General features: G+C 40.1%; 3 protein-coding genes across 4 annotated transcripts; 2 read left to right on the top strand and 1 right to left on the bottom strand.

Annotated features, from left to right (window-relative positions):
* Positions 1 to 1241: 1241 nt before the first annotated feature.
* cldn35 (claudin 35) lies at positions 1242 to 3761 on the top strand. The gene has a single exon (XM_084424117.1). The coding sequence runs from the start codon at positions 1389 to 1391 to the stop codon at positions 2073 to 2075; it is 687 nt and encodes a 228-aa protein (XP_084280243.1). The 5' UTR covers positions 1242 to 1388; the 3' UTR covers positions 2076 to 3761.
* Positions 3691 to 6972, bottom strand: airim (AFG2 interacting ribosome maturation factor). Its single transcript, XM_084424109.1, has 4 exons — positions 6517 to 6972; positions 5810 to 5989; positions 4921 to 5039; positions 3691 to 4740 (listed from the first exon to the last, which is right to left on the bottom strand). Exons 1-4 carry the CDS (start codon positions 6783 to 6785, stop codon positions 4700 to 4702), a joined length of 609 nt encoding a protein of 202 aa, XP_084280235.1. The 5' UTR covers positions 6786 to 6972; the 3' UTR covers positions 3691 to 4699.
* A 135-nt stretch (positions 6973 to 7107) lies between these two features.
* cdca8 (cell division cycle associated 8) lies at positions 7108 to 15179 on the top strand. Of its 2 annotated transcripts, XM_084424096.1 has the most exons (11): positions 7108 to 7221; positions 7312 to 7412; positions 7490 to 7618; positions 8275 to 8312; positions 8449 to 8521; positions 8607 to 8671; positions 11301 to 11383; positions 11472 to 11567; positions 11960 to 12089; positions 13265 to 13351; positions 14890 to 15179. In XM_084424096.1, the coding sequence occupies exons 2-11, from the start codon at positions 7319 to 7321 to the stop codon at positions 14923 to 14925; spliced, it is 831 nt and encodes a 276-aa protein (XP_084280222.1). In that variant the 5' UTR covers positions 7108 to 7221; positions 7312 to 7318; the 3' UTR covers positions 14926 to 15179. The 2 variants fall into 2 exon arrangements, with proteins under 2 accessions (XP_084280222.1, XP_084280223.1); XM_084424097.1 differs by having other exon boundaries at positions 7186 to 7412.
* Positions 15180 to 20207: the final 5028 nt, after the last annotated feature.

Genomic DNA, 20207 nt, shown 5'->3' with positions numbered 1-20207 from the left:
CGGGGAGGAATCGCTTTTGTCTTTGCACAAGTGGCCTGAAGCACAGCAACCTTTTTATTTCTGCTCTGGAAAAGAGCAGTAAACCCAACGTAAAGATCTTGAAAAGGACGTCTTTGCTCCTCAACGGCTTCAATCTTACAGGTGTTATAGACTTTTCAAACGAAGCTGTTGGATAATTTACAGAGGGCTTTGCCATCGGTGAGACTGTTTGACGTTTGTTGGGTCCTTGGAAGTAATGCATCTTTGACAGCCACGTCACGGTATCAAATTCAATCGGCGTGACCCATTTGGGAAAGGCAACACCGGACTGGGTGACAACAGAGAGACATGTCCCTGCGATAAGAGTGGATCTTTCTTTACTGAGCAGACTTTACAGTGGTGCCAGACCGACTTCTACCCTCCGGATGGGACTCTCATTGAAGTTTGATCAATCCCGTGTATGCGAGTTGAGACGAGTGGCAGCAGGGCTCTGAGTTCTTCAATTATTCATCTCCTCAAAAAAAGACCAGGCGAAAGTGAACTAGTCTGAGAGACCAAAAGAGAAAACTGAAAGACAAAACTGGCAAGGAACTTTCGTGAAGGGCTGACGGAGACGGACTGGCAAACGTGACCGGCTAGAATAACGTTATGTTGCTTTGAGAAATTGGAAAGACTAAACTAAGAGGTCTGGTGAGGAATTACTAACCAAAACTAGTTGATGAGGATTGGCGAACGTGACCCAAAGACGGACTAAAACAAGATTTTTGCTCTGAGATATTTGAGACGACACTGGCAAGGAACTTTCAAGGAGGACTGAGTGACGCTTCTGGCTGAGGATTGGCAAACTGGGCCAGAATTTTGCATTGAGAAATTTGAGACGAAACTGGCAAGGAACTTTCATTGAGGACTGAGCGATTGGCAGAAGTGACCCAAAGACGGACTAAAACAAAATTTTGCATTGAGAAATTTGAGAGATTTTAAGGAGGACTGAGCAACACTTCTGGCTGAGGATTGGCAAACTGGGCCAAAATTTTGCTCTGAGAACTTTTAGACAAATCTGGCAAGGAACTTTCGAGGAGGACTGAGCGATTGGCTGAGGATTGGCAAACGTGACCCAAAGACGAACGAAAACTAAATTTTGCATTTTGAAATTTGAGCCAAATCTGGCAAGGAACCTTCTAGGATTGGCAAACGTGACCCAAAGACGGACTAAAACCAAATTTTTCATTGAGAACTTTGAGAGATCTTTCGAGGAGGACTGAGCGACGCTTCTGGCTGAGGATTGGCGAGCGTGCCGACCTCTGTGGCCGAGTAGGGCTGAGGCAATTATCCATAGTCGGAGCACCTGCAGCGTAAAGGTGTCGTCGAGGTTGTGGCCCGAGGAGGCGTGGTACTCAGAGGGTGGTGAGATGGTGAACACAGGCATGCAGCTGATCAGCTTCACCTGTGCGGTGACCGGCTGGGTGATGGCCATCGCAGTGACCGCGCTTCCCCAGTGGAAGGTCACGGCCTTCATCGGCAGCAACATCTTGACCTCGGAGATCGTTTGGCAGGGGATCTGGATGAACTGCATCTACCAGACCACCGGCCACATGCAGTGCAAGACCTACGACTCCATGCTGGCTCTCCCGCCCGACATCCAGGCGGCTCGAGCGCTGATGTGCATCGCTATCTTCTTGGGATGGTTATCCTGCACTGTTTCTTGCTGTGGGATGAAGTGCACCACGTGTGCCGGGGATGATCGTCACGCTAAGGCGGGTATAGCGCTGTCCGGCGGGGTGCTCTTCATCCTGACGGGCCTGTGCGTTCTAGTCCCGGTTTCTTGGACCGCAAACACTGTGGTGCAAGACTTCTACAACCCTAACGTTCCCCTCCAGCACAAGCGGGAGCTGGGTCAGGCGATTTACCTGGGATGGGCGTCCGCGGTGATCCTCATGATTAGCGGCGCGGTATTGAGCAGCACTTGTCCACACATGGAGAGAGGAGGGTATAGACGCGGGTACATGGGTCGTAGCTTTGCAAACTCCAGGCCTTCTGCTCCCGATCTTCCCAAAACTATCACCACCAGCTCCCTTCCTCTTAAGGAGTACGTATGATGGAGAGAAGTGAAGGCGTGGCTCAACAGGGACAATAATTAAAGATGCACTCAGTATTTTTTTTGTTTCAGTGGACGGATGCATTTCGTGGCAATTGAAGTCCAATCATTTATCTACTCTGTTTCTTCGCTCCTTGTGTTTGGTAAATCGGACACATGATGCTGTTGACTTTTTCGTTATGTTGTCCTTAATATGCATATTGTTATACTGTTGGGTTTTACCTTTAGGTTTTTAAAGCTTTATATTTAACGTCCCCCTGTAGTCGATCATTTTATCTCTTAAAACTCATATTTGATCACCAAAATGTTTTTCCTTGAAAAAAAATTGCCTTAAAATATCTTGAGTGTAACTCGACACCCTTGCCTCATTTAGTATGCGTGGTTCTATGAATATGCAAATGAGCCCCGCCTCCACTCACTCCCTCAGCTCAGAGATCCACTGGTTGACGATCACACGTTGATCTGATTGGTTACAAGGTAGTTTGTGACGTCAGAAACACCAGCGATTTCAAAGCGTGTGTTTGAGGCTGTCTTTGGTTCACTGCAGTTTTAAGGAGGAAATACTCAGCAATGGTGTCGACTTATGAACTTACACATGCTTTGTCTTAAAGCGTATTAAAAACACCACATAGACACATAAACTACATTAAAAGCTGGATTTTCACCACAGGTGAATTTCTGCATATCTAGTGGCACCAAAATGCAATTGCAATCCAATTGACCCTTCACTGGGAGTTTGATTGACAGGCGATCTGACCAATCATAATCCGCCATTTTTTTATGGCACTTGAAAAACGGAGTGTACAAAGAGATGTAGCTTTAAAATATAATTTCTGCACCGCTAGCAAAAATGAAATTGAAAAAAATAATAATAATTATGATTGCCAATTACTGTTGATAAATAGATTGTCTGATCCCAATTAGCTCTTTTTTTTAACTTCACTGAATTGTTAGACGCAGTGTTCTCAATGACATCTCAACATGTCAGTCTCGTTAAGGGTGAGTGTACATCATTTTACATGTCAAATGCAAAACATGTAAAACTTTCTAACGTGGGAAGATGTCCTGAGTGCACCTTTAATTAAGGACGGTCTAGTATCTAGAGCGAGAGCATAGTGCTGGAGTGTTCCCTGATGTGTGTCTCTCTCTGCCTATTACTGGTGTTTATTCAGCCACTGTCCTGTTTATGAGTACTTTACTTTAGAGTTTACGTCTTAATCTGACTTTGGTCACTTCAGTCTGGGGAACATATTCACTAATAACTACGACTTTAGCCTCAAACTCGTAATTACTGCTTATTAATAGTTAGTAAGGTAGTTGTTAAGTTTAGGGTATTGGGTGATTATATATGATCGTGCAGAATAAGGCATTAATATGTGCTTTATAAGTACTAATAAACAGCCAATATCTTAGTAATATGCATGATAATAAACAACTAGTTAATAGTGAGAGTTGGTCCCCAAACTAAAGTGTTAATTTGTTGTTAAATTGGTTTTTAGACCAATAGTATTATCTGTGGGCTAACTGAACGCTTAGGCCCATTTTGCAGTGTTTTGTTCTCATGTAAATTGTTATTTATCTTGTGTTTTGTAGACGTATGTCAACACAACGCTGGTCACTGTGATTTCTCTATTTATTGAAAATGTGTGTTTGAACCATTTTAAGAATAAAAAGGGTGTGTGATGTGATATTCAATAACAACAGTGCAATCATTTTAGCAATGTAAAGAATAAAAGCATTAAGTAATCCTCTGGTGCTCTTCAGCCATTTTTGACCAAAAAACTTTTTTTTTTTTTTACTTCATCGGAATGGTACGAAATTTGGTAAAGTTTTGGCACTTTCTGTGTGAACACACAAAAAAAAACTCGTGGACATGATTTGAAAAGGGTAAATGGTCCTGTAACAATAGTCACACTTGTGTTGTTTATGGTCAAAAATGAGCGCATTGGAAATGAACGAGAGACTAAATTCATCTGGTTTCATTTCAAGCTCATTTTTTGAGATATCAACCTCGAATTTGTAACGAATTTGTTCAGATTTATGGCTTTGATTTTCTAAACTCGTTTTGAAAAATATATATTTCCTATAAAATTTTAAAACAGTATTTTTGAGCATTTTTCATAACAATAAATTTACAATTTTATAACTTTTCACTTTTCCAAACTTCATCAATAATCTGCCAAGTGTCGTCTTTAAAAAGAGATCAAACTTCAGTCTGTCGCTCCAAAGCGTTCAAGATTTACCACAGTAAGTCATTTTCAGGTCTATGCTCAGTGAAATTTATTATAATTACTGCATAAATATATTTAAGTACCATAAAATCCCCCAAAAAGACCAAATATGAAATAAAAAACATTGAACTAAAATACAGTACATTCATTTCATTGAAATAAAATATAAGTATGAACAGTACCAGAGGGTTAAATAACCACATTTATTAAAATAAAGCTGATGTAGTCCTGCTAAACATGTGTTTAGCTCAAATAAAGTTAATTCATGAGTCTGAGTTCCATGGATCGAGGAGAACTGTGTGTGTGTCCCGATCACTAACTCTCTTCATGACGGATCCTCTGTACTGATCCTCAGACTGAGAATAAATGACCTCTTGATAATCACAGCTGACGTTCATTCAGTCTCCATGAAGAATGATACTTGACACAATGCATCTGAAACAGACACACACACACACACATATATATATATACACTACACATGGTTTAAATGTGTTTCCTATGATCACAAAACATTTTTTTACAGCTGTATTCAGTGCTAACCACTTGTAATCAGAGACAGATGTGAAAATGGGCCCGAGAGATGGCCTCATCTAATGAGTACAGTGCAAATACCTGCGATTCTCTCTTCTCCGCCAGAGGAATGTAGAGATTCCCATCTCTTGGGTGCCGTTTCCATTAGCGCGAGGTCACTGGGAGTCAGCGTCTGCAGGAGCGTCCTTCTCTGCACTAATCTGACCCGATGAGTTGAGGAGTTCATCACTGCATGTGTCTGACTCACAGGAGAGCTATCGTACAGATACGGAGCCGTTAAAGAGACACGGGAGGGAAACATGTATTCCAATGCTTTTAGAATTACTCACAGAAGCTTCACGTTCCCTAACCGCATGCAAAGAGCATTGACAAAAAAAAATTCCTATCATTTTTTCCCGTAAATAAATGAAATAAATTCTTCGTCGGCATGAAACGGAAGTTGTGTTTTTTTCTTCCCTTTTGTGACGAGTGAAACTTTATCAAACAAGATCAAATGTAGGTCATCGGAGAAGAGATGCTGCAAGAGCAAGTTACTCAGACTCAAGATTACCAGGAACATCAACTTAAAGTCCCTGTGGTGAAAATCCATCCATGTTTAATCTGCTTTAACACAAAGCATGTGCAAGTTCATAAGTCGACACCATTGCTGAGTATTTCCTCCTTAAAACTGCAGTGAACCAAAGACAGTCTCAAAAAGTGTTTCTGACGTCACAAACTACCTTGTAACCAATCAGATCAACGTGTGATCGTCAACCAGTGGATCTCTGAGCTGAGCGAGTGAGTGGAGGCGGGGTGAATTTGCATATTCATACTAAATGAGGCAAGGGTGTCAGGTTACAGTCAAGATATTTTAAGGCATAAAGAATATATTTAAACTTTTGGTGAACAAAGATGAGTTTTAAGGGATAAAATGATTGATTACACGGGGACTTTAAAATAATTTAGATTTCGTGGTGCCTTTAAAGGATACTGTAGACGATAGTGCCGCTCTGCATCCTGAAGCCACTCCAACATGTCTGAGATGGAGGGACACACGGCCGATCTGGACACACAAGCAGCGAGGTCAAGAGTGTGTGTGTTTCTCTCGTAGAACTGGAAAACAGCCGAAACCTGCTGACCGATGGCATCTCGCACTCGCTGGAGAGCATCCCTGCGGATCGACACACCAAACCAGGCACTGTCATCAGTCATGTCATCAACAAAGTACATTTACTTGAGTACTGTACACTTTTTGAGTATCTGTACTTTACTTGAGTATTATTTCTTCTGGAAACTACATCTACATTTCTGTCGAGGTCCTTGAGTAGAAAGTGGAAACGTCAGTCAGGGTTTGATTTTGGTTGGAAATAAAGATGATTATGGCTCTTTTTTTTTCTTTTTTGTCAATTCAGTTGTTTAATTTCTATGGATTTTATAACATTCTAAAAGCTCTTAATTCCACAGATACTACTAACTTCAGAGGCATACGGTACTGTATTACAACAATGCAACAATAATAAAATAATGCATTGACATTTACTTTTGATACTTTAAAAGCGAGTACTTCTGTGCTTTTACTTCAGTAAAAATCGGTCTTTACAGCTTTTACTTGTAACGGAGTAAATGTGACCAGTAGATCTGTACTTTGACTCGAGTGAGGAGGTAGTGTGCATTAAATGATGATCAGACAGGACTCACATGTTCTCTGCCAGCTTCCCGAGCGCGGTGTCCACAGCCAGAGAGAGCTTGTGATGAAGGCGTTCGTGTAAACCTGGGAAACTGGCGAGAGGAGTGTGTGCGAGCTGGACGTGTTTGAGAGCCTTTAACTGCACTGCGATGTTCCCCACAGAGCTCATGAGAGGCTCGCAGTCCGCCAGTGCGCTGTCCCACTCGGCTTTACTCGCTCTCAGAACCGAGAAGCAGTGCTTGAGCTCTCGGTGCAATGATGAGACAACTGAACTTGACATTTTTAAACTCCGGTGTTATTTACAAATAATTCATATTACAAAAATATTAAATATAGCATTTAAAGCTCATCCATATACTTATTTTATCTAATAAACACATAATATCTGTGAATGCGCGTATATAATCATCCCGTTTCCACATGTGAGAATAGCGCTAAACTTCTTCCGGGAAATCATCAACAACATCATCATCCACCAATCCAATTGATTCTTTCTGTCGCCGTAACAGTGAAACACTCAACCATTGGCCAGATTCGACAAGTACTGATCTTATTGGTCAGAACGCGGAGCTATTTACAAAGCGAGGGTCAAAGCTGCATGCTGATTGGCTTAGAGATGTAGCAGCGTTAAATTTGAAAAGCTCTTCCTGTTTCCTAACCGCTTCAGTCAGTCAGTGAGACGCATCGTTAAAACCAACACACACAGGGTTATCAGGGTAAGAAAAACATTAATTTGATTTAATTGACTAACACACACGAGCGTTATCGTCGTGAGGCTGAAGGAATTTGTCGTGTTTGTTGATCAGTTTCATCATGGCGCCCAGAAAACGCACGCAAAATGCTAAAAGCAAGAAGAATCCCAAAGCTCCCAAACTGGAGGCTTTCCTGCTGGACTTCGACGACGAAGGTTTCTTACTTTACTCGCTGTATTCCGAATACACGCTGTGTTTTGTCTATATTTTCTGTTTTTTCTTTGTTTTTTAGTTCACACTATTGTTGAAAGACTGAAGGAGAAGACGAACAATCTCCTGAAAGATGCCGATAATCTGTATAAAACGGCCCTGATCAAGCTCCCCATGGCCGTGAGGAAGATGAACTGGATCGAGTACTGCAGTGAGACACTGTTCTTTCTGTTTAACACATCTGATCTGTCAGATCCACTAAACCAGTCACATGGGGCAGTTTTGTGAGATTGAGATTTAAACATCACCTGAAAGCTGAATAAATAAGCTGTCCATTGATGTGTGGTTTCTTATGATAGAACAATATTTGGCCGAGATACAACTATTGAAAATCTGAGGGTGCAAAAAACCCGATGTTTTACATATTAACGGTGGGAAATTTACAAAATATCTTCATGGAACACGATCTTTACTTAATATCCTAATGACTTTTGGCATAAAAGAAAAATCGATCATTTTGACCCCCATAAATATACCCGTGCTGCTTATGACTGGTTTTGTGATCCAGGGTCACAAATATGATCATTCTTACAGTCGTCAACATTTGAAGTGGATTTCATCAAAGTTATACATGAATTTTGATCAATACCCGTTCTTGTCTTCGGACAACTTTGATCCACCTCTAATGTTGTCGACTGTATGACTTTAGTTGGACTATTTGTTAAAAAAAAAAAAAAAGGTGCATGTAACTTATTCTCTCAGTTATGGTCATAAGAGACATGCGTAATAATGTAAACAAAAGGGAAAATTGCAAAGCAATAACAATATCATGTAACTATACTTTGATATTCTGACTTTTACCTTCAGATATAGAGAAGCCAAAATCACAAGTGGACGATTCAAAGGTACTTCCACTAAACGAGTTAATTACACCTATGATTTAGTCATATCCATCACTGTTGTTCTTGATTTTAAGTCTCTCCCTCTCCCCCTCTCTCTCTCTCTCTCTCCCTCTCTCTCCTTCTCTCCCTCTCTCTCCAGGTGAGGGAAGAAGCTGCTCAAGTGGAGCTTGCTATCGCTGAGAATCATGCGATTCCCAAATGTGCTGGAAAAGGTACCTTTTTCTTTCCTCCCTCAACTTGTAAAACATTCTTTCCGGCATTTTCAAAGCTGATCTTCTCGATTCGCCTCGTTTGCAGAAGCCAAGAGCGGTGCAAACTCAGAGGATGAGAACATTGCTCCTCTGAAGTCTACAGTGAAGAAGGTTTGTGCTAGTATGGGTTTTGCAATCTACATAACAGGCATTCAAGTCATGTGTTAAGTTATTGTTTTACATAAGCATAGATTCGTCATTATAAAGTCACCTGTGAATAAATATGCACATCTAGATTAAGAGTTTTAATCATCTAAAGCCCTATCCGGACGGTAAGTGTTTCTCATGGGGTCGTACAGTATATAGGGGTTAGTCTGTGATTTTTATTGCGGCCCGAATGCAAAATGTCAGTGTTTTTCTCCCACCACCCGCATAAAGATCCCAGACCGAATGACCGACTGTTGTTTGACGAACACAAGGGCATGTTGTGATTTAATTGGCGTCTGAATCCACATCTCTGAGTTTAAGAAGAGATCACTTCAAAATTCACTGTTTAAACCCTTTGACCACTGCCGATCTCCGTACGTACGATAACTGTTGCGCTGAACTGCAATCTGCATGCATTTTAAAGATGTGCACTTTTATTACTGAAATGCTGGAAAGTATTTACAAGAACAGCATCTCATCAGCGCTCCACCTCAGCGAACACAGAGAAACAGCACGTAAACGTTTGAAACGGGCCGTTATTGTGACAGCGATATAGTTTTAAAATATGTAGGCTATTATGCACAACATTAAACATACAAACCATGCAGCTTTATTACCTCATGTAAATAAGTCTGCATTAACTTGCTAACGCTAATTTCCATATTTTTTTTAAATGACATCCTTTTATGATAAAATGCAAGAATATAAGAACTGTTTCGAGTATAGCGTACGTGCGTCTAGTTTCCTATTTAAAAAAATGAGAATTAATAAATAGAACATTGTTTTCCTTTTATTAAATTAAATACTAATTTATTCGTGTTATTCCAAGCATATTACATTTTAGTTAGCTAAAGCAAACCATCATGCGTCAGATCACGTGATCAGCGGGAACACACAACTCGCCATCCGTCAATAAAGCACAGTTTTATCACTGAGGTGCATACATGTTTTAGCACATGCTAACTTATTATTACAGACGTCCACATGAGAAACAATTACTGTCTGAATAGGGCTCAAGTAGGACACGTTATCAAAATGATTTCAGTTCGCATGGATACGCGGAAACGACAAATTAATTTGGCGGTGTCAATTTGTAAAAAAGAAAAAATTGTTTTAAAAAGACTACGCGCACATATATATTCAAACACGCTTATCTATAGACTAAACAGATTCACGTTTTGAAAGTTTACACTAGTGCTGCACGATTAATCATATCGCAATCGCGACGTCAAGCCTACGCCATTATATGACGCAGAATGCTGCGATTTTTATATTAAATAAACAAATTAGCGCTGTTAACGCAATTAACGCGGCATCTGTTAATTTTTGGCATCCCTTGGCTAGTGTTACATGATCCCGCTCTTATTCATGCAAATGCTTTTAAACCATTCATGCGCGATAAGACAAAAATGACCACGCTGCCTGTGAATGTCCTGACTGTGACACACAGAAAGACTTGCGCTAATATCATGCGTGCGCACAAAACAGCCCAGAATACAGCTCTCTTTCCAGCTTGAACGAACAATAACACACACAATTATGCCAAAATGTCTTTTTGTCGAGTATCTTCATAACATAAGAGTAGTCTTATGATGAACATGAAGAGTTGTGACCCGTGAGAGAATGAGGCGTGTGAGATCCGCGTCTCTGACAGCAGCGGCTGCTCTTAAAGGGACAGTACACAGTAGCCACTGATTATATCTGTCGCTAAAGTTAATCAAAGAACAAAGGGAACAGAGAAAAACACTCACTGCTCTTGACTACAGAACTTTTTTCTTCAGGCAGATTATCACTAATCTGTGTGTGCATGTATTGTGTGCAAGCAAGTCGACTCATGAAACCATTTGTTTATTATATCGCAATATGACATTTTCCCCAAATCGTGCAGCCCTAGTTTACACGGAGATGTAGTTTTCAAGTTTTCAAAACTTGCACCTTGGATCCTGTTTCAAGGTTTGTGTTCTCGAGCTCCAAACACTGTTGTTGTGCAAATGAACATCCAGAACGCATTACAAGTTTCTGTTTTCAGTTAAAACGGTGTGTGTTAGCGGCCCCTAAGTTTATCTGGACAATAACTTTATTCTAGAGCTGCTGTAAAGCCTAAACACTCTCTGTTACTGTAATCTCCTGTTATCTCTGTAAAGCTGCTGTGAAACTCTATATTGTTGAAGCGCTGTATAAATGAAGGAGACTTGACGTTTGCGGTAGCGTAGTCTAAGCCTATGTTTATGCATTTGACAAACAAATTCAAGGTCTACTTTTTGGGGGTGGTGGTGGCGCAATGGATAAGACACATGCCTTTGGTGTGAGAGACCCGGGTTCGAATCCACTGTGAGACACCAATGTGTCCCTGAGCAAAGACACTTAACCCCTAGTTGCTCCAGAGGCGTGCGACCTCTGACATATATAGCAATTGTAAGTCGCTTTGGATAAAAGCGTCAGCTAAATGAATAAATGTAAATGTACTTTTTATCAGTTCATGCATTCCCTAGGAATCAAACTCATGGCGTTTCCCTCCCAAGTGCCACGCTTGTTTAAGGAAACGCTTTGTGTACAGAAGCCTAACTCTCTCTCTTTAATGTGTGTAATGCAGAAGAAAGCCTCAAAGAAGGCGCCCTCAACATCCAAGAAGGCCAGAGCTCTCTCCATCAGCAAACAGAGCAACACCATCCAGAGGTAAACGCACCACACCATCACCACGCTTTACTCCCGGAGGCCAGAGGTTTGCTCTTCTGAAGTCTCAGTCCGTCTGCTCTGTTCGTAGATCTACGAGGAAGCCTCTGATCACTCCTGCGAGGAGCTTCCTCGAGTCTTCGGTCATCGGCTCCACGCCGCTCATCACGCCGCGCTTCGACCCGAGGTCAGTGACTGCGCGTGACGCGGCTTTGATTGTAATCGCTGGACTTTCCTTGCACTCATAAAGAATGGTTTCATTACTGGTTGAATCCGTGTTTTTGAGTGAATGATTCAGTGACAAACACATTTAAGTCACGTGTCGCCACCTACTGGTGTAACCGTGTAATTACAATTATTTGATGTGTCAAGGGACTTTCAAAAGGTGATTTACTCTTTGTTGATCGCTACCGTAGACATCAGTGTTTATATACACACACTATAAACTTTTATTCCAGTGCTTCTGTGATAATCTGCATGATTGTGAGACAGAAATACTGAGACTGTTTCCTGACTCTGCTCTCTCTGGATCTGAACGCAGATCTGAAGCTCTAGTGTATGATGTGTTCTGTGTGTCAGATTGCCGAAGACTCCAGGACTGAGACTTGCGCGTCACCGGGAGAAGATCTACAGCATGTCGGTCAACGGGTCTCCTATCGCTGGCGGTGGAGAAGACGTGGTCATCAGTGTCCCGCTGGGAAACGGAGAGGTCAGTGGCCGCTGCTCGTAAAGAGCAGGTCTAACGATTAATCGGTTAAAGAATCGTAATTGTAATCCGGTTCATGTATTCTCGTCTGTGGAGCGCTCCACTTTCAGTGTTTCGCCGGTTACTCGTGGGTAAATTACTGTTGAGGATTTCTTTAAATCGAGTTCTGGACTTTAATGGAGGACTTGTGACCGCTCTACGAGCACAGTGTATGAACGCCTGCGTGACATCATCTCCTCTTCCTCTTCATGGTGGACTGTCCTGGGTCTCATACAGAATGCTCTTATGACGTTATCTCACTTAACGACTTATTTAGTAAGATTATGCCTGAAAAGGTTTTGGTTTTTTATCATATGTTAATAAAAGTAATTGTATAAGACAAGGTTCCCACGGGTCCTTGAAATCCTTGAACGTTTGTGAATCTGGGAAAAAAGATGAAGGCCTTGGAAAGCTCTTGAAAGTAAACACACACAGACACACACACACACACACACACAGACACAGCTCCTCGAAACTGCTCACATTTATTTTGTGTAAGAAAAAAAATCCATATTATTCCCTCCGCTCCGCTAATGTGTTGTTTCACCAACACTTCATGGCCTACACACACTAGCTTGCTTGATTACCGTTAGTTACGCGCATTTACACGTTACGTTAAGTGTTTCCCGCGTGAGGTACTTTGTGTTGTACGTTGCCATGACGTTCATGCGCGCACACAACTACTCCGATGGAACCTCAGCGTTTCACAGACACGCCGTGAAACATTGCAAAAATAGGATCATTCAAAATCAAATATCAGATCATTTGAAAACACAGTTTAGGAGGATGTACCGAATATGCAAAACAGAAATACCACAAATAGAATATCAGATCTGTCATATGGACAAAAATTCATGCAAAACAATTTTTTTTTGCATAGTTTGACACATGAAAACTGTAACAATGTATCTTACAAGATAACACGATGTAACCTTGCTCTCTCTTGATATGTGTCCCCACATTAACCCTTGAGTTTGAGGATATTGGACCTGGAAAGTCCTTGAAGGTCCTTGAATTTGAAGCTAACCGAGGTGTTTGTTTGCTTGGTTTTATTGTATTTATATGTAATTGAATTTTTGCCATGAAAATCTCCTCAGATGCTGACGTGGCATTAAACTCTCTCTCTGTTGATGTTTCAGTGCGTTCAGCTGCTGGCCAGTGAGATGGACTCTGTAGATCTGAGCCGGCTGGATGAGAAAGCCCTGCAGAGCATCAGAAACCTGCAGGTACTACTGGGAGAACTGGGTTTCTGTGGAGAACAGGGTTTCTGTGGGGCTTAAGTCACTCATTTACATCCGTAAGAGGGTCTGAATCAGAGCAGAAGTCTGAAACTCACGGTCATCATGGCAGGAAGTGCTGCACGCTCTGCAAAACATGTACATCTTCCTCAGTATTTTCATCCTATTTTTCAATACAAGCATCTAAGCATCTTTAAATCAAGAAAGATACGTTTGCTTAACCCTCAGACGGTCTTCGTTTCGGAGTCACATCCTGGGCCTTCCCGGTCAGAAGTGACCGGAGGCCTAAAAATGAAACTTCCTCCATCCCAGTAAAACCAATGCAATTTATTTTTGTTCTATAATATTTATTCTTTTTAATTTAGTATTTTGAGATCATTTTATTGAATTTATTAATATTTATGCAATATTTATGGTCTATTTTTGCCATTGAAAATAATTTAAAAATTTATATAAATATATGTATTTTAAAAAAAAAAAATTATACAGTATTTTAGTTTAATATAGAGTCTAGGCCTTCAAAAAAAAATGTTTGAAGCAGATTAGCACCATCTGGTGAGAGTATGGAGAGAAAGCGTAGAAGCATGGTGTAACCACTAGATGGCATCTACAGTTCTCTATGGAGAGGCATGTGAATTCCCCAGCTGTTTATGGACACATTTACTTTTTCTTTTGTACAGAATTTGTAACAAAAAATGCAATTCATTCAATTATAACACTTTTTGTAAAATAATATTACGTTTTTTTTTTTTTTTTTTTTTTTTCCATTTATTTCCTATGGGTCGGTCATTTTTGACCGAAGACCAAAATCGTCACTATTTTTTTTACGACCACTTAGCATGCTCGGATCATGACCTAAATTTTTTTTTTGTATTCACATACCTAATGCCATAAAAGTCACCAAGTTTCATAACATTCCGATGAAGCTGTGATTTTTAGAAATTCAAAACAGAAAATTTATCGGTCAGAAATGACCGAGGACCGTCTAAGGGTTAATGTGAATGTGTGTTTTGTGCTTCAAACTAGAGTTAATATCTGTCAGAGTTATCAACTTCCCTTTGAGTTCCTCCCTCGGATCGATGTTTGTTCTTGTTTTAATCATCGACTCACTAAATTTCACAAATTCATTTGTTATCATGTTGCGTCCGCAGTAAATGTGTCTCGATATAAGAATGTTCAGATATTTGTGCTGGAAAACCAGCTCTAGCTGAAGGTTCAGTAGAAGAGATCTGCATATTAGCGCTCGAGTGGAGCGAGTACAGCCGTAGTGTGTTTTCAAAGTTCGTGTTGCTAATTTCTCCCTAGACGTTTAGAGAACACACACACACACACACACACACACACACACACACACACACACACACACACACACTTACTTCCCTTCTGTTTATTCCTGAGTGTTTAGTCTTAATGTCTTTATAATGGTCTCTCTATAACCTGCAGAAACCCTGTGATTTTCCACTGTTAGACTGAGTTTGAGCACCTCTAAACTGCTGAACTTACAACACATGTTCTTTCTAATGCAGAATCGCCTCACGACCCTCTGTGGAACAGCCAAGTGAACTCTCCGTCAGCTGTGTGTGATCTCATCTCCGCTGTGTAAAAGTGTTCATCCCCCATTTTATCCTTGTTTTATAACCATCTGTGGGTTTTACTCCTTTTTTCCTTCATGTTTTCATGTGCTATAGTTTCTTTGCTATGATCTTTTAAAAGGTAAATGTAAATAAGATTAGCTCTAGCCATCATCATCATCATCATCATCATCTGTGTTGTAACATGTTTTTGTAAATATGACTCTAAAAGGCCGTGATCCTCATCTCTGCTTCTCCTGCTTCTTTACATCAGCCTCGAGATGCTTCACCAAACACAAGTATTTATTCTTTATCACACGTGTGAGTATGTGCTAACCGGGGCGTTTCGAGCTCGTAAGAGTTAAACACCAACAACGATCTGATAGTAAAGACTAATGTAAGTTAATATTCCTGTCCTTCACTGATATGAACACGAGAGAGAGGGGAAGAGTTTTCAGTGTTTATTAATAACCTAAAGCTCTATATTTCTACAGTATTGATGATCTCTAGATGATTGTGAATGTCTGAGTTTATGGTGTTCATCTCTTCAGTCACACACACACACACTCTCTCTCTCTCTCTCTCTGTAGTTCTGTGGGACAAACAAGTTGAATATACTTTCTCTCAAATCAATAACCGGTTAGTTTCAAAATGATCTTGACCGGATATCATTTTCCCATGTTTCCTCTATACTGACTCCTAATATCGCTTTAGTTGTGATTCATGCACACATTAAGTTTATGTATGTGCTGAAGTTCAGTTAGTTTCACTTTTGGAGGTTGAATAATTTTGCATATGGATGTTTAGATTTTGTTCTCGGAAACTGTCCAGAATCACTCAGATGTGCTCAAACTCTGTGATGGTTTACAGTTAAAGTGTGTTCGTTCACAGCCAGAGTCTGCACAGTTCAAGAGGAAACAATACAAATATTAATCAGGTAATATTAAATATCTGAAATAATTTATTATTTGTTGTCTTACATTTTATTATTACATAAAATATAATATTACATTTATTATTATAAATAATAAATATTTATTAATATAAATAATAAATATTTATTAATATTAATAAATATTGTTAATGTAATAATCTTATTACATGATTATTTGCTGCATTTATTTGATAAAAAAAAATACCAAAAAGAAGTAAATTTGTTAAATATTATGACGATTTAAAATAACTATTTTCTATTTTAATATGTTTTAAAATTTAATTTATTCCTGTGATCAAAGCTGAACTTTCAGCATCATTACTCCAGTCTTCAGTGATCATATTAGAGTGATGTGTGAAGGATCATGTGACACTGGAGTAATGATGCTGAAAACTGAGCTTTGAATCACAGGAATAAATTACACTTTACTGTATATTCACATAGAAAACAGCTGATTTACATTAGAATAATATTTCACTGTTTTTACTGTAGTTTTGATCAGATAAACACAGATTTGGTGAGCAAAAGAGTCTTTTAAAAACAAAAAATCTTACCGATCCAAAACGTTTGAACGGCAGTATTCAACATTTGAAGTGGATCAAAACCTTCAAAGTTATAAATGAATTTTGAACAAAACCCGTTCTTGTCTTCGGACAACTTTGATGAACTTTGTTGATCCACTTCAACTGTTGACTACTGTATAAATGCATGTAAATGTAAGACTGTGCTGCCAGTGTTTGCCACTAGAGGGCAGTGTGTGCATGTCCATATTCAACACTATTATCATAATTGTCCAAGGTCAGGACAGAACAGCTGACTAAGATCCTGGTCAGTTTAGTCATTATTCAAGCTCAAACTTTTATAAAATTAATATTCCAACATCAAAAAAAAAGAGGAATAGCGCTAACAGCTCAGTCTCCTCTCATCCTCGGTGTCCGACCTTCAGGTTTGGGAAGAACTGGGAAATGCATCCAATTAGTGCTTGTTAATGCGACGCCCTCATTACAGGAGAGAGCGGGAGATGACCTCTGACCCTGAGGGATGAACAGAAGAGTTCAGATCCCGTTCTCACACACTTCCCACTGTTCTTGAGCTGGAAACACGTTCCTCACTCCAGACATCAGAGGGTTTGTTAGTATATACGAGGCAAAACTGTAAATCTAACCTTGTGTTTCATGTAATCGTGCAATAAAATACTATTAAATGTGTCATTTTTAGGAATTAAAAAAAGAACAAATCATAATTTAGAGTGAAAAGCCATTTGTTCTTTCTCAGTATTTCTGTCTCTATTTTTGTGTTTTTTTATTCTTAGTAATTCTGAAGTTAAGATACAGTCAATGGAGCAGCAAATGAGAAGATATGAAGTGAGTTTGTGCTTAAAACAAGAACAAATATCTAATGGAGTCAGAAAAATCACCTTCATTCAAAGAGAAAACTAGATTTAGTGAAAATCCAGCGTTTAATGTTGTTTATGTGTTTGTGGTGTTTTTAATAAGCTTTAACACAAAGCAAGTAAGTTCATAAGTCGACACCATTGCTGAGTATTTCCTCCTTAAAACTGCAGTGAACCAAAGACAGTCTCAAAAACACGCTTTGAAATCGCTGGTGTTTCTGACGTCACAAACTACCTTGTAACCAATCAGATCAACGTGTGATCGTCAACCAGTGGATCTCTGAGCTGTGTGAGTGAGTGGAGGCGGGGCTCATTTGCATATTCATGGAACCGCGCATACTAAATGAGGCAAGGGTGTCGAGTTACAGTCAAGATATTTTAAGGCATGAAGACTTTTTTTTTAAAGGAAAAATGTGTTTTGTTTTTTTTAAGGGGCAAATATGTAAATCATTCTAGCCACATTAAAGCCCCACTAGGTAAGATTTCCGTTTTGGTCAAACAACGACCCCTAGAGTCGCTGTGGACTACTTGTATTTAAAGTTACTGTCGTAAATACCACTCACGCAGAGCAGTCTCTTCACTCACGGCCTGATCCCCTCCCCCCTGTATACCGGTCCCTGTTCAGTCGGATGGAAGCTGTAACGAGTGGAAATAAGGTGTGGCCCCTTTAAGAGCTGCGCGCGCCCTGTTTAACTGTCGGCAGTCTGTATTGTATGTGTGCCTCGAACACCCCGTAAGCTGGTTGTTTCTATTTGATGCTCATTCTTGTCCTATTTTTGTCTATCAAGTAATGCTGTGGACGGTAGAACGTGTGACAGACAGTTACACGAGTTCGATTGGGGAATAAACACAACGCGTTACAAATCGTCGGACATCGAACAAGCACAGCTAGCCTCCGAAGATGTCTAAGTTACTAATCCATCAACAAGAACGCCAGGTGCTTTTTAGCTCACACCAACGAGTGAAAGCTTGTCCGAGTGATATACAATATAAGCAATATACTTACAAGTCCAACAGCATGTGAGGACGTGTTGGGGGAAGTGAGGTAGCCTATGCCGTAAAGCGGTCGAATTTTGTAGTTCTTTGTGTGCGCGGGGGTTACTACCCGAACCCCGAAGTTTAAAAGTACGATTAAAAACGATACAGACCCCGTCAGGCTATGGCAGACATGTCATTCAACCTATTGTAAGTCGGTGTACCATCACAAGAGTCTTGGAAATATATTATGAAGGTTGAAAAGTTACCTAGTGCTGCTTTAAACCATGGTAGCAATGTGTTAAATAATGCTAACAACATTAAAACAGGGTAGCTATGTGCTAATCATAACAGCAACAAGTAAAACATGTTAGCAATGTGTTAAATCATGCTTACAAAATGTTAAACATAATAACAATGTGCTAAATCATGCTAGCAATATGTTAAAACATGCTAGCAATGTCCTTAATCATGCTAGAAACATGCTAGTGTTGTACTAAATCATGTTAACAACATGCTAAAAAACGGAAACGTTAGCAATGTGCTAGAACATGCTATTAACATATTTTGAGTTAAATCTTTGAACTTTAAGCTTTTGAAAGCCATTTCAAATTTTCAGACAAGGTCAAGCTAACATCAAAGTTTGTCATCCAACTTTACTCATCTAGTTTGAGAAATGTGGCTGCATTGGTTTTATTTTAACGTCTTATATGTTGTGTGGGTTTGATGTACCTTGAGCTGAGAATGAAATTAGCTTGTCTTTGAGAAAGCAGAATCTCGTTAGGTTTGCAGTAGCGCTTTGGTTTGTAGCACTCTTTCTCTTAAAGTGCCTCAATAAAGTCTATCACCTTATTTGCGAAACTAATATGGCCCAGTGCGATCCCAAATTACATATAAATGACACAGCAAATTGGAAAATTAGGAGAGGAGGGAGGGTAATTTGCAAGCAAACAGGGCAAAACCAATTTATTAGCAGAGCAGGGAGAAAAACAGCCGGAGAGATCGTCGTCCGGGAGAACAGCAGATCCAGCTCATCCAGCCCATCCAGCCCGGCTCTGACCCGCCACGGTCCAACATCTGCACCAACACTGAGGAGAATCACGTTTATATGAACAGTGTGAAGAGTTCGGTCAAAACATTCCCATATAAAATGAGAACGGCTTTTGAATGAAGCCTAAAGCATGAGGTGTGTCTTATATATAATCACGTATATTTATTTGTGTCTTTTCCATCTGAACTTTAAGTTTACAGGTTTGATTTTGTGCACTTTATTGCAAAATGCCTAATCACAGGGTGGGGGGGGAATCATGGCTCTCAGAACAAAAGTCAACAGAATTCTCTCATCATATTGTTGTTGAATTAAACTGTGAGTGTGAGAGAAGTGTGTGTTATACGAGTTTATCTTTCCAGCCTTCACGCTTCTGTGAACCTTCAGGTGCTGAAAAAGACTTACATGTACAGGACAGTCCATACACACACACACACACACTCTCTCTCTCTCTCTCTCTCTCTCTCTCTCTCTCTCTCTCACAGACACACACTCTCACAAACACACACTCTCTCTCACATAGACACACTCTCTCTCTCTCACACACACACACACAGACAGACAGACACACTCGCACACACACACACACACAGAGACACAGACAGACACAAACGCACACAGACAGACACGAACTCTCACACACACACCACACACACACACACAGTGAGACACACACACACACTCGTTTCTCGAATGTTTCAGGTTGCTGTTAGTCCCTCAAAGATGTAAGAATTGGTCAAAGCAACAACCAAATCTGCCAAATGTGAGATTTAAAACTGCGCTGTCACAATCATCAAACACACATTCCTCCATATCAGTCATGAGTGACAACATCATCCATTTTGAAGATGAGTGTGTACAATTTGCAACACAAAGCTTGATTCCAAGAACAACCTTAGCTGGTTTACATGTGTTGCTTCACA

This window comes from Rutilus rutilus, assembly GCF_951802725.1.
Source record: "Rutilus rutilus genome assembly, chromosome: 11".
NCBI classification, from domain to species: Eukaryota; Metazoa; Chordata; class Actinopteri; order Cypriniformes; family Leuciscidae; genus Rutilus; species Rutilus rutilus.
The sequence above is the reverse complement of the archived record's forward strand: the minus strand, read 5'-3'. Positions and strand labels throughout refer to the sequence as shown.

Coding starts and splice junctions, on each gene's coding strand:
- cldn35 (XM_084424117.1), top strand. CDS start 1,389: ATGGTGAACACAGGCATGCAGCTGATCAGCTTCACCTGTGCGGTGACC.
- airim (XM_084424109.1), bottom strand. CDS start 6,785: ATGTCAAGTTCAGTTGTCTCATCATTGCACCGAGAGCTCAAGCACTGC. Junction 5,990..6,516: donor GGGAAGCTGGCAGAGAACAT/GTGAGTCCTGTC, acceptor GTCGATCCGCAG/GGATGCTCTCCAGCGAGTGC. Junction 4,741..4,920: donor CGGAGAAGAGAGAATCGCAG/GTATTTGCACTG, acceptor TGTCTGTTTCAG/ATGCATTGTGTCAAGTATCA.
- cdca8 (XM_084424096.1), top strand. CDS start 7,319: ATGGCGCCCAGAAAACGCACGCAAAATGCTAAAAGCAAGAAGAATCCC. Junction 7,413..7,489: donor GCTGGACTTCGACGACGAAG/GTTTCTTACTTT, acceptor TTTGTTTTTTAG/TTCACACTATTGTTGAAAGA. Junction 8,672..11,300: donor TGAAGTCTACAGTGAAGAAG/GTTTGTGCTAGT, acceptor TGTGTAATGCAG/AAGAAAGCCTCAAAGAAGGC.